This window comes from Microtus ochrogaster, chromosome 4 (assembly GCF_000317375.1).
Source record: "Microtus ochrogaster isolate Prairie Vole_2 chromosome 4, MicOch1.0, whole genome shotgun sequence".
In the NCBI taxonomy this organism is placed as follows: Eukaryota; Metazoa; Chordata; class Mammalia; order Rodentia; family Cricetidae; genus Microtus; species Microtus ochrogaster.
The window spans coordinates 92,165,769-92,179,910 of record NC_022011.1 but is presented as its reverse complement, the minus strand read 5'-3'; the positions used below and the strand labels follow the sequence as shown (position 1 = coordinate 92,179,910).

Genomic DNA, 14,142 nt, shown 5'->3' with positions numbered 1-14,142 from the left:
TAGACCAGGCTGGTCTCGAACTCACAGAGATCCACCTGCCTCTGCCTCCCGAGTGCTGGGATTAAAGGCGTGCGCCACCACCACCCGGCACTGTGTAGCCTTTTTGAAAATGTTAATTTCCAAATGATTGTGGCCTCCAGGTTGAAGTCTCAGGTGGACGGATATTTAGTCGGCATGAGGAGACGACTTAGAGCTGGTTAATCCGAGCTTATCGGTGTTATTTATTTGTTACCCAGTATTGTTTTGGGATTGCATGTTAATGCTGATTTGAAGGTTATGCCAATATGTGGTATGGAGAACTCAAGTTGCCCGTTAAAGGAAACTTAGAGCATGGCTCCGTTCCCCCTCCCATTGCAATTTTGAAATTGTGGAACAAATGCAAGAGAGGATGTTAGCATTGAAACCCCAGCTGTACAGTTTGTTTAAAACTCACAGGAAGGGCTAATTTACTTCCTGTCTGAAAGGGAAATGCTGGCTTCCTTAACTTCCTTCTTGGCCAACTTTGGCCAACTTGGAATATGGGTGGGGGAGAAGGGGAGGAGGTTGGTCATGTAGTCTTTTTTTCCTCTTTTTCTTCTTCTGTGTTACAGATTGGTTTAGCACTTCATACATGCTAGGCAACTGTTCCACTGGGAGTTACATTCATTCAGGACGTGCTATTGATCTCACCTGTTACCCAAGCCTTAAGAAATAGTTACTATAATGTTTATGTTGAGTTGTGTGTTCCCCTTTGCCTCTGTGCTTTTTTTTTTTGGTAGGGGAGGGGGAAGCCTGTACTGAAGTTGCTGTTCAGGAAACCTTCCCACCCCTCAGACATTATTTTACATCCAGCCTGTTTATGTGCACTCCCCTGTGTTCTCTGACCAAGGAGTTTTGGGGAAAACTTAACTCATTGGACACTGAAAGGCAGATTGTAGAGAGAACTGGAAAGAGGGAGTGGATGACAAAAGTTCCTTATTTTTAAATTGAGCCAAGCAAGAATTCCAAGTGGGGCCAGTTGGCACTCTTCCTGCTATTTTAGTCCAGGCTCCTCCTTCCTACGGACCGGTCAATTGTATTCTCTGTTTGATGTGAGCTCGAGGAGGGGGAGGAAAAGTAGTGGGAACAGCTGGTGCCTTCATCAAACCCTCTGGAGAGAGGAGCGTCCGGGAGCTGGAGCTGGGTAGTGGAGCGCCATAGCTTCCTAGGCTCCCTTCACTCTGGGAAGCCGACTGTTTGGAATCTAGCCTGACTCTATGAGACACATTCTATCTCCCCTTCCTCTGCCTTCCCAATGCTACGATGAAGTCTCATCACATTGTCCAGGCTAACTTGTCCTGCCTCCATGTCCCAGCGCTGGGCTTATGGATGTGAGCCTCCATTTCCAGCTTTGGAGCTTGATGCAGGAAGCTAGATAGCAAACAGATTCATCCTTCACCTAAGGTCCTGAGCCTTACAGGGATGTTCTTGTTAACTCGTCCTTTAGTTGAGTTTTCCAAATATGTCTGAAAGAACCAGAGATAGTTCAACCCTGGATCTCTAGTGAAGTTAAGTTAAATTGTAGTTGATGGACTGTACTTCGCTGGCTCACACTCCAGGGTGATGGCAACCCTGAGTCAACGCTGCTTCCCTAGTTCACCTGTTTAGTCTGCCGCAGACCTGCCCGACACCTTCTTAGAGCAGCAACACCATGAATAGGGGGTGTTTAGTGCTGTCGTGGGGGATGTCTTTTACAACTAGTTTTTTTCTTGCTTTATTTCAGAAAACTTCCTTAGATGCTTTTAAGAATTCATTTTGTAGGTCTATCTCCTAGTATTTGATCAACTCTCATTTATTTGGTTTGGGCCATGAGCAAGGGAACACTGTAGCTTATTTTCAAAATTCTTGAGAAAAAGAGAATAAACTTTGGGGCTAAGGTAAAACATTGGACACTTTTGTGTGTGTGCGTCAGTGGGGTTTGTAATGGCCAGGTCCTGCTGCTCTCCAACAGAATTGCTAAGTACTGCTTTCTGTCGACTAGAATAGCTGGCTTGTGTATGTATGCTCTTGCCAGGCCTTTCATCTGACTGTGTCAGGTCCAGATAAGGACAAAATTCCTCAAACTTGTGCCCCTTTGCTGTAGAGATCGTTTAGCCAGAGATTCAGGAGTTAGCCAATAGAGTTTCCAGCAGGTTTTGGGAGGGTGGCTAGGAGAAGGAAGGAGAGAAAAGATGAGAGAGATGGCATTTTACTAGTTCTTGGCTTGGAATGTTCTTCCGGTTAGAAGTATCTGCTGAGCTTGGCTGTTTATGCACAGTGAACGGAACCTTGGGCAAAGGGTGTTCTTTCTTTGGATCTCAGGAATCTCTGATTGATGGAACTTGACCTCTGTCTAAAGTTTGCTTCTGGAGTTAGGATTACTTCCAATGGGCTGTACAGGATAATAGAAAATGTATAGTTTAGCCCATTCTCGGAGCCAGCCAGTGCTTTCTTTTCTGACTAGGCTGTAAGAAAAGCTGAGGTTGCTGTCTCAACCTCTTTGCTGCCTGGGCTACAGTGCAATTCCTAGTGGCCCTCCTCTTGTTCTCTTGGGAAGTCGGGAACTTTGCCCTCAGAACTTGATAAACTGCCTTTCTGCAGGGTGGAGTCTGCTGCCTTTGTTTGTTCTCTGTGGGGCTGGCTTTAGGAATTAATTCCACATGTAGAGAAATTTGAAAGTTTTGAAAGCAACGAAAATGGGCGATAAAGAATGTGACAGGAGACCCAGTCTCCTGTTGGTGATCAGCTTGTCATTGGTGGTGCTTTCTGGGGCTGCGCCACTTGTGGTTGTGCCTACTGGAAGAGCAGCTCCAGCTTTCTGCACCCCACTTCGGGGTCTCCACAGGGAGACAACTGCCAGGTGGTTTTTAAAATCCTTTCCTGCCCCCAGACTCTTACTTAGGTCTTTTCACATAGTGTCTTTCTGCTGATTCTTTAAGGCCTGAGCTTTGTCCTCTGTAGTGTTGGCTTGAGGCTAAGAGGAGGGTTGTTTTCCTGAACATGATAAGGAACTGAGCAGGGCAAAGCATGAGCTCTAGCTGGTGATTGGTAGACAGGATGCCCTGGAATGTGGTTGGCCTGCAGCCCAGAATCCAGCACTTTGTATTTGTTTGTTTCTGGGAGACTGTGGTCTGGTGCTCCTGTGACAGGAAGTGAGAAAAGCTGGGAGTGGGGGACAGAGAGGGTGATGTCTTTGTCCCTGGAGAGCAGCTCTGCCACAGAGCCCTGCTGAGAAGAGAGCAGCCTTTGTGTGTCTAATGGGTCTCAGGGCATCTAGCTACTCTGAGGGATTAGAGAGTATGAGTTCTGACTGTTGCCTTTTACATCTTAGCACTTGAGTTATATAAATGGCCTTGATCTCTTAGCATTGAAGAGCTTACTGAGTTTGTGTGTGCTTATTTATGAATCTTTAGGATTTAATTATGAATGGAATTCTAGAAGGGTGTTGATGTTAGTTAGATAACGTTGATGTACTATGTATGTATGTTGCTGAAACCTTGTTGGGTCCGAAAGGGACAAAGAGACTGGTAATGCTGGAAACCCTCAGTTAGACACTTGCTACATACACACAGGTACCCGCCCATTCGGTTTCAGCGTCAACCATAACTGGGAAGGTCGGTAGTTTCCTGGGATTGTAGTACCTGCGACATTTTGTCCTCCTTGGCCCCTTTCTTCCTTGTTTTGTTTTCCTGCTTTTTATTACAGCTGGAAAACAGGCATCTTTTCTCATTTTGTGGATTGGGTGGCTGAGTCCTCAACTTGTTGCGCGCGCGCGCGCACACACACACACACACACACACACACACACACGCCTTTGATTGCCCAGGAGGACAGCTGCCCTAGAGGCAGATTGCTAACATACCTCTGGAACAATCCCTCCCCTCTGTTCTGATGCTGGCCAACACAGTCTCCCTGCTTCTAATTCCTTCTCTCCTCCACCCCAACCCTGATCTTTGCTTTTTAACTTAGATGTCACATTAAAAATGAAAATATTTTAGTGAGATTTTTCTTTCTTGGGGTAGGGGTGACTGTGGCTTTTTTTTTTTTTTTTTTTTTTTGCCAGATTTCTAGGTGAGACTGTCAATGGAAAAGTCGGTGATTGGTCCAGAGAGTACTGTTTTTTTGTCCACTACCTTTCTTCTTCTGTTTTTATTTTATGTTACCTTTCTTGAGTGCTTGTTCCTTATACAAAGAAACTTAATCTGATGCGGGGTGATGGTGAAAGCCTTTAGTCTGATGCTGGGTGGTGAAAACCTTTAATCACAGCACTTGGGAGGCAGAGGCAGGTGGATCTCTGAGTTTGAGGCCAGCTTGGTCTACATAGGGAGTTCCAGGACAGACAAAGCTACTCAGAGAGACTATGTCTTGAAAAAAAAACAAACAAACAAAAATCAAAAACAAAAGGAAGAAGAAACTTAGTCTGAAATAGAATACAAGCCACTTGTCCCCAGAATTGAGGAATGTTTGCCTTTTAAAGTGTACGTAAGCCCCACAGGTCTCTCTGGGTGGGTTCACTTCTTGCCCACGTCCACTTCCCACCTCCTTTCCTCAAACACATGCTGTGTTTGTGTGCACGCGCACGAGCTCAGACTAGCCTTGAAATTCTCTTGGTTTAGCCTAACCAGTATTTGGGTTACAGGTGTATATGTGTTATCATATCCTGCTTAAAAAATAACGACGAAAACTCTTGTTTTAACTTCTGTGGACTTAGAATGACTCATAACCACAGGAAGCATAGAAAGCTCTTACACTTTCTTCTGTATCAAGAAGGAATATGGATGTTTCTACTACTTATCAGCAATGTTACTTCTGAGGAGTAGTTTACAGTAGGAGTAGTGCACACACCTACTGTGAGGCAAAGAACCACTTGAACCCACCTGGGATTTCAAAGAACTTAGGGAACATACTCGGAGTTACCAGCTAGACCCCATCTCACAGGCAAGCAGACTGGTATTGCTTCAGAAGGTACTGAGAAGATGCTACTGATAATTTCTAGGTGGTGATTGCTGTACTCTAGGTTCGTATTTTATCTTTCATTCAGATGGGAAAAGAGTTTCATTTGTTACCTGCTAATCTAGGCAAAATAAACTTTCATGCTTCCTTCCGCTCATTGCTTTCTTCCTAGGTTCAGTGTTTTGTTGGTCATAAAGACAAGTGTTTCCCCAAAGGGCTGTCTATTGTCTTCTCCTTAGGCTTTGAGGAGTTGGAACTTGGCGAATGTGACTCAGTTGCGTGCTTCTACCTTTTCCACGGTCTTTCCAAATGATGAGCAAAAGACAAGGGAGTGCTGTAGATAGGAAGTAAAAGGCTGGGTGAGATGTTGCCTTTGTAAAACAAAGAACGCAAGTTCAGACAGTTGGACGACCTTTCCTAAACCCAAAGGTTAAGCTTTTCTCTGCATATTTTTTATTTTTTGCCTGGGGGTGTAAGGTGTCACAGTTAATTTTAGTAGTTCCCTTTAAATGAGGAGAGTTAAACAGTATCATGGAATTCTGCTGGTTTTCTCACTTCCCATTGTAGACTGCCTTCCCTTTTTCTCCCTCCTTTTTCAGGAAGGGGAGAGGCATTTGGCCTCTCCCCTTCCTCTAGTCTGACACCTCCCCCACACCTCCCTTTTATCTTTGTTTCCTTATCGGCTTCTCCCTGAGCCCCGCTTTTTCCTTATAAGGCTAGGCAAGGTCCCTCAGCTAGAGTTGCAGAGGGATCTAGGTGAGTAGCTGTGTCAATGTCTCAAGAGAAAACTCAGTGTTTGTCCCAGTGCAGAGAGAGAGCCTTGAGAGCGGCACCTGGCTAGTGGGGGAGGAGAGCCGAGGGAGTTGGCCTGGCCTGAGCGGTTAGAGGACTTGTTAGACCAGTCCTGTGTGTGTCAGACAACTCCAGAGAGAAGCTGGTTTTGTTTCTTTCCTTGCTACTCAGTCCTGGGCTCCTCAATAGGAGTCACACCTTTCCTTGACTTCAAAGCCGCCCAATTTTAGCCAAGGTTAATGTGCTGGGTTTGGGGGTTCCTAGGATACTTAGGAAAGGGGGAAAAGAACAGTAATGTTTTATATAGTATCTGACCTTAGGAGGCCATGGTGGCAGAAGTGGTCCTTTTTTTCCCCTTCCTTTTGAGATGATGTCTTTCAGTATATGGTTTCCTAAACTCCTAGGCTTTAGTGGTTGTCCTGCCTATATAGCCAGGAGAGGGAATGCAGTACTTCCTGCATCCTAGACAGCTTTGCAGCCCTGAACTGTATTCCCCAACTGCCATATACTTTTTGAAGTTTTAAATTTACAGTAGGGACTGCAAATCTATCATGTATAATAGCCAGTGTCCGCAGGATTTGAGAGTTTGAAGACAGTTTGGACTATATAGAGTTACACACACCAGCCCTGGACTGCAGAGTAGCCCTGTCTCAAACAAACAAAATGAAAAAGAGACCAAACATTAAGTTCTGAAATGGATGTATTGCACACTTGTAATCCCATCAGCAGGAAGCTGAGGAGAGGAGGGATGCTGAGTTCTAAGCTAGCTTGGGCTGTCGTGCTAAGCCAGGTTCATCTCTCTGCTTGGCCACATGCTACCTAGAGCTGAGTCAGGCTAAGGTGGCCAATCTTTGTTGCCTTGGCCATTCTGTGGCCTATGTATCTGTGCCCTTCGGACCCTTCAGATGTTCCTAACCTGTTATCCTCAGTCTGGCTATGTCCTCTCAGGTCCATTGTTCCAGAACACAGCCTGTGGCCATGCCAGCTAGGGGAAGGTGGCTGTTTTATTTATTTATTTTTCAGGGGGAAAGGATCACACCGTGTAACCGAGGCTGCCCTGGACCTCATATAGCCCAGGCTGGCCTTACTTAGCAACTCCCAAGGATCGATTGCCCTGTCTCAGTCTCCCCAACGTTTAGATTGCAGGTATGAGCAACCACAGAAGCACAAGATAAAGCTTTTATGTATTATTTTTTCTTTCTTTTTATTTTATCTTTTTTAATTAATTTTCTAGAGAGGGTTTCTCTGGCTGTCCTGGAACTAGCTCTGGCCTTGAATTCAGAAATTCACCTGCCTCTGCCGCCAGAGTCACTGCCTGACTCTTACTATTATTTTTATTATATATATATATATATATGTAAGTGCACATGTGTACAGGTACCCTGAAAGCCAGAAGAACTAGAGTGGACCTAGAGTTACAGGCAGTTGGAAGCTGCTGCTTCTTCCTCTTCTTCTTCTGTGTTCTGTCTGCACCTAAGCCTGCAGGCCAGAAGAAGATGCCATATCTCATTACAGATGGTTTTGAGCCACCGTGTGGTTGCTGGGAATTGAACTCAGGAACTCTGGAACAGGAGCCAGTGCTCTTAACCACTGAGTCATCTGTCCAGCAAAGCTTCTTGACTAGGGTGCTAGGAACCATGCTTGGTCTGTGGAAGAACAGCAGGCATTCTTAACTGTTGTGGTGCCATCCTTCCAGCCCCGTGTGGAGAGTAAGTTAGGGGCAAAAAAGCTCTCATGTGTTTTAAGTTCTTTTCCCTTGGCACTGCAATCAGATGTGTTCTTTTCCCCAGGGGAAGATGATAGGACCAGAGGGCCCATTAGTTCCTTGAATGAGCCTTAGGGTGGACACAGTAAGACACTATTGTTTAGCCTTTTCAGTAAAGTGGAGCCTTGGAGCCTTGGGAAGACCGCAGTTTCTGGGGTGTAAATCTTGTGACTCGGTGGTTTTCCGTTGAGATGAAATTGTGAAGTAAGCAGAGTCCCCTTTAGACTATTATTAATAACACTGTTATTGTCATTCTTTGTTGCCCAGGCTGAACTGGAACACTGCTGTGCTCTTCTGTCCTTGGGTCTTTGGTTTGTGTGCCATAGACTAGGACTCAGAATCCCTAGGCAAGCCCTGTCACTATTCAGTTAATATCCCCAGCCCTTGAAGTTTCTTTTTAATTTTTTTTTTTATTTTGAGAAGTTGTTTGTAGCCCAACTATGCCTTAAATTGTGGTCCTTATGTCTCACTGAGCTAACTATGATGACAGGCATAGACCTTCCAGGGACTTGGGCTTAGTATGGATATGAACTTAACAGAGGAGTGAGAAATACTGTTAGTCTGACTGGATTTCATTCAGAAGCTGGGAACTCATGAGGGTTGGGTTGGGAGCTGGGACTTGGAACTCTGGTACAAGCATTCTTTCTCATACGGAGTCTTAAAAGTTTTCACAGAATATGATTCTTTGAGATTTAGAAGCAGAATGATAATTTTCTCTCTCTCTCTGTGTGTGTGTGTGTGTGTGTGTGTGTGTGTGTGTGTGTGTGTGTTCAAGCAGGAACATTAAACTGTGAGTTTTGGACATAGCCTTTCTGCAGTGTCATAGGTGCTTGCTTGTTCTGTGTTACTGATTGGTGTTCAGTGTGAGGCTTGGTGCTTTAAAAAATCATTTTATAGCCCCAGAAGATAGCAAAGTGAGAGAACATACATTTGTGGCATTAGTTTTGACTTATAATGTACTAACAGGAAGAAAAGAGGAGACTTTGGGACTAGTTACAGGAGATCGTAATCTCTTTCCCCAGAGCCTGAAGATCGAAGCTTAGAGAGCTCCTCAACACAGGGAAAATTGGGGTTTCTTTCACAGTGCACACCCAGGGCTGACCATGTATGGATGTATCCACCTGAGTTTCATGGAAGTGCATGTGGGGTGTTGGGGGGTGTGGGTGTAGGTGTTTGGGGCCTGATAGGCATAGTCATTAATCAAAGCTCCAGAAGGTATTGAAACTTAAACAGAGTTGTTGCTTCTCCCAGGTTTCCTAGATTTGGGCGGGGGGGCAGAACTAGTGATTGGATCCTAGATCTTTTGAAGTCAGGGATTTCATTTAATCTTTGCTGTTAAGAAAGTAAGGAATTCCATTGGAGTGGTGGGAGCAAGGAAGGCATGTGGTTTCTTACGCTGCCGCACTGGTTGCTGTGTTCAGACTGGCCAATGGCTTCCCATATGCTCAGACTTTCTCTCAGTACTTCACATGGATTGTTTCATTTAGTTTCATAGCTACCCTTATGTGGTTTATTTTTTCCACCTTAACAGAGAAGAAAACTGAGGTTTAGAGGCAAAATGGCACTTTGCCCAGTATCATGTAAATGTTGGGATCTGGGACTTGAATATAGTCAAGATCTAAAAGTCTATGTTCTTGGATGATGATGCTAATGATGATTTGTGCTATCAATTCTCCTGCCTCAGCCTCCTAGTGCTGAGGTTATAGATGTGAGCCACTATGACCAAATTATATTCCTGTAAGAATGTTCTTAATTACACTTCTGTGTGCGTATATATGTCTGGGAACATGACTACTGTAACTCCTGTGAGGAGGTCAGAGGACAATTAGTAGGGAACGGGTTGCTCTTTCTGCCATGTAGTCTCAGGAATCCAACTCAGGTCTTCAGGCTTGGTACACAACAGTCTTATCCCACGAACCATCTCACCAGCCCCCAAATAGCTTTGTCTAGCCAGTTTACAAAAGAGCAGATCATCCCAGGGCTGTTTGGCTGGTGATTGGTTTTATTGCTCTGTTATTTGGTTTACCCTGTCCAGTTCTTTGGCCCTCCTGGACGTTTGATTTGATTTAACTTACCTTGAAGTTCCGACAGAAGAGACTGACTTTTTATTTTTTATTTATTTATTTATTTTTTATTTTATTTTATTTTTTTGGTTTTTCGAGACAGGGTTTCTCTGTGGTTTTGGAGCCTATCCTGGAACTAGCTCTTGTAGACCAGGCTGGTCTCGAACTCACAGAGATCCGCCTGCCTCTGCCTCCCGAGTGCTGGGATTAAAGGCGTGCGCCACTATCGCCCGGCAAGACTGTTTAATCATTGCCATTGCTTGAATGAGTAAGCTATAGACTTAGAAGGTCTTTCTAGTATGGGTGACTCCCATCCAACAAAGGCCTGTGACTTACTAAAAGTGAACAGCTATTCTCATAAAACATAATCTTAGGAGAATAACAATATTAAACACCCCCCTTTATGATCTTTTTTTTTGAGAAAGTATCTGTTTGGCAACATTAATTGGTAAACTTGGAAAGACTTGGAGGACTTTTCTTGATACCAGCTAGTCAGTCAGTGGTTTACAGAGTCTGGTCTGTAGCACAGTCTTTATGGTATGTGGCAGGAAGAGGTGATTCATCAAGTTATGAGACTTTCTCTGTGGCGTGTCAGGCCGTAGCTTCCCATGTGTGCTTTCCTTTTCTCTTTCCCTATAATCGTCTAAGGGCCTTGGGCTGACCATTCATTGATTCTTTTTTGAAGGGTCTTGTTGTCATGTAGCCCCAGGCTGTGGTTCTTTTGTTGAACCTCAAGTGCTGGGAAAGCAAGCATTTGCCAATGTGCCCTGCTTGGACTTGTGTTTGGACAGCATGGCATAGAAGAGAATTTAAGCTTTAAAAATATTCTGGACTGAGGTTTAAATTCTGAATTTGCTATGAACTCTAGAAACTTGGTTAATTTTTTCACCTATGAGTCTGTTTTCACATTTGCAGTAAAACTTAACTTCCTTATGGTTTCTGTGATTTCCAGGGCAATAAATGTAAGCCATAATTTTTCATTTTTTCATGTTCTCTTCGTTTACAATCTTGTAAGGCTCTGAGGAAGAAATGAGATTGAGTGTATTAGATTTGAATGCTGCAGGGACTGCCAGGTACCAGAAACACCGTCTGTCCCAGAAACACTGGTTAGGTTGGGACCTCCTACTGTATGGAGTTGGAGTAGAGAAACCAGCTCGTCTACTCTGTAGAATCAGTTGTGTTCTTGATCCGATTAATTTCATCTACTACTTCACAGAATAGTTTGGGGCTGAGACATCACCATGAAGTAATGTAACTCTTGAAACAACTCACTACCTCACCTTGTAGAGCACTGTCTCACAGTCTTCACAGCGGCTCTGACTCCAGTGGAGTGGAGCTGCTGACACCAGGCAGATGGGAGGAGCCCCACCCCCACCCCCAGAAGTCAGGACTGGGACCAGGCTTGTCTTGCCAGTTGTTTCCTGCTTCCACAGCCACTGCCTCTCTCTTTTAAATAGAACATCTATATCCATGCTAAGAATGCGACCTCATTTTCTACTTATCTGTTCTTTCCTCTCAGAGTCATTTGGTCAACTTGAAAGCCAGGATGCTGGAGAAGTTGGTGCTTCTCCAGACCCTGGCCTGTGACCTAGATCCCTCAGTGTTTTCCCTAACTTTCCTTCTAGCTCTCTGTATCGAATTAAAGTTGTGGGGGCAAAAAGTGACCATTTATGGCATGGTGACAAGCAACGTCTCTCTGCGGCAAGGAGTGTTGTTTCTGTGTGCCCCATAGTAGTGGTCGCCTGGGCTTTTATTAGCAAGAAGATTACAGGGTGGAGGCTGCCACAGCGGTAACTGCAGTGCAGTCACTTGACAGGCCCTGTAGAATCAGTAACTGGAAGAGGAGTCATAGGTCACTGCACACAGGAGGCCAGAACAAGTGTTTAAATGAATGGGATGAAGGCAAACCAGGAATGGTAAGTTCTTATACTCCAGTACATGGGAAGAAGAGACAGGAAGGAGGATCAAGAATTCAAGGCCAGCCAGCTTCAGCTTTACAGTGAGTCTGAGGCCAGCCTGGGAGACTGTCACAAACAAAAAACAAAGCAAAAGAAAGAAGAAAAAAGAGCACTTACTAAAGACCTTTGGGTGGCCTGTTGGAATGTGGGGTAGGAGTATGAGGAAGTAGCACTGGGCTTTAGTCTGAATGAAAACAGTAGTTGATAAGTGATTGTGGGAGCCCAGGGCTGGGTAGGAGGGATTTAGGAACAGTTCGGCATGTTCTCTATTTAGTGACTGAATTAATTCAGTTCACTGGGCACCTGTTTATCAGTTTCCTCTGGGTTCCCTTGCTTGCTGAGTGCTGGATACTTTCTAAGGCAAATAGGCCCAAGCTTTTGTGTTTGGTGGGGCTCTGGGAGCGTGGGAAAGCGCCTAAGCAGAAGGCCCAGCCTAGGCTAGTCTCCACATGTCTTCCCCACCATGACTGTTGCATTGGTTTCTCAATGTCTTTGTGGGCATGCCGGGACTGGGCTTTGAGGTTTCTGGCTTAAGGGTGGCAAGGAGGGGGAAGGGCATTCCAACAACAAATTTCACCCCCAAATTGGTTGCCTGGAACAGAGGATATGTGGGTTTTTATCTACATTATAACCTGGTCTGGTTTTGCATGGAATTAAAAGTAGAGTCACTCTAGGTGACAGTACAATTTGTGCTTTACCTACATCCAAGGCCCAGATATCTGAACACAGCAAAGTTTAAAGGGTATTGTTACATTAAGCAATTCCAAATTGTATCTTAAATGACTCCCTGTCATTTCTAATGCTCCCCCTTACCCTCTGGTACTTATGCATTGAGTATAGTTTATTTCCCCCATTCTCATGTTCCTCCACGTATTTCTGCAGCTCTCTCCTTCCTGCTTGCTGCTTGCTGAGGTGGCTGGGATGCTTCCATGACTTATGTGAATCTAGACTGGGCTGTTCTCTGTGCTAAACCAATCAATTACGACCCTTCTCTTAACAGGTGTGTATGGGATATATATTTGTTAATTAAAAAGTAAAATTTTAGGTGTCTTCTTCTCCTTAGGGGATTGGTAAGAGGAAAGGGAATATGGGAGGAGGAAAAAAATTCCTCCTAGTTTGCCATTGAACAATATACATTTTATTTACTAGTTTTGAGGCAGCTATGTAGTTCTGGCTGTCCAGAAACTTGATATGTAGACCAGGTTGACTTCAAATTCATAGAGATCCATCTGCTTCTGCTTCCCGGGTGATGGGAGTAAAGCTATGAGCCACCATACCTGGCCACAAAAAAACAACTTTTTGAGACAAGGTTTTGCTAAGTTTCCCAAGCTGGCCACAAATTTCTGTAGCCCAATCAGACCTTGGGTTGTGATCGTTTGCCTTCTGAAAAGGTAGGATTACAGGACACACCACAGACAGGGCTAGAGGCTAAGCCTTTTTATGCAGTGACGTGATCTCTGTCACTCTGCTGTTTCGATTAACATATTTGCCCTCTATAATGCTATGTAGTTTTGGAAGATAGAAAGCCCTACTTCTTCAGAAGTGCCGGAAACGTGGTAGAGGCCTTATCTAACTTTTTTCCCCCCTGTGGTCGGGGTTTCTCTAGCCTTGGCTGTCCTGGATGGAACTTGATATGTAGACCAGGCTGGTCTTGAAGTCACAGAGATCCTCCTGCCTCTGCCTTCTTAGTGCTGAGTGTGCACCAGCACTGCTCAGCATATTTCCATTTTCTAACTGGCATTTTAATTTAGTATGGTTCCCCATTCCACTACCTTTGTAATGTTCAGGGTTGGGAGTGGTTAGATCTGCTGCCCTGTTATCTCGAGGAACTTGTCCCTGCAGGGCGGTAAGTGCTTACCTGTACCAGGGAGTTAAGACTTTGATTAAAATAAAGCCTGCAAAATTTTCCAGGGAGAAATAATCTAATTTTAATCCCATGCCAAAGTCTCCCTGTCCTGCCAACAGTGTAGAGACTTTGGTGGGGCTGCCACCGTTTCTTCCAATAGGTGTTGAGAGTGGAGTGTAGAAGAGGCTAGGCAAAGGACTCTTCTGTCTGAGAAGACCTTGGTGATGGGCTCTCAAGCTTGGTTGATGGTGTCTTGCTATCTGCACTGCAGTAAAACTACAGAGAGCATCTTTGGCACTGGGGATTTAACAATTCATCTGTCTTCTCTGACCTGTGATCTTTTCTCTTCTCTCTCTCTCTCTCTTACCGCCCCCTCCCTAGTGTGAAGTGAGGGGGGCCTACTCCCTCCTTCCTACTCCCTCTGTGGTCCACCTCACTTTTTATCCTGCCCTGCGGCGGCTCCTCCCCTTACCTTCATGGACGACTCAGAGGTGGAGTCGACCGCGAGCATCTTGGCCTCTGTGAAGGAACAAGAGGCCCAGTTTGAGAAGCTGACCCGGGCGCTGGAGGAGGAACGGCGCCATGTCTCGGCGCAACTGGAACGCGTCCGGGTCTCACCACAAGATGCCAACACACTCATGGCTAACGGCACCCTCACCCGTCGGCATCAGGTAACCCTCTCTCCATCAGACCCGCAGGTAGGACTTTGGCATGGTCATAAGAGAAGCCTATGGATCCCTAATGAGATGCTATTACTGGCCCTGGGCT

The 14,142-nt window shown here is 45.1% G+C and overlaps 1 protein-coding gene across 7 annotated transcripts in view; it reads left to right on the top strand.

Moving 5' to 3' along the window:
* Positions 1 to 14,142, top strand: part of Ctnnd1 (catenin delta 1) — a 51,301-nt gene that overhangs the window by 11,435 nt on the left and 25,724 nt on the right. For 5 of the 7 annotated variants that reach the window (XM_013355716.2, XM_013355719.2, XM_013355718.2 and 2 more), the window contains exons 2-3: positions 12,411 to 12,528; positions 13,756 to 14,045. The exons of 1 other annotated variant lie outside the window; for it this stretch is intronic. In XM_013355716.2, coding sequence (XP_013211170.1) covers positions 13,851 to 14,045 — 195 coding nt within the window. In that variant the 5' untranslated portion in view covers positions 12,411 to 12,528; positions 13,756 to 13,850. The remainder of the gene's footprint in view (positions 1 to 12,410; positions 12,529 to 13,755; positions 14,046 to 14,142) is intronic. One more of the 7 variants, XM_005346659.2, reaches the window with a different exon arrangement.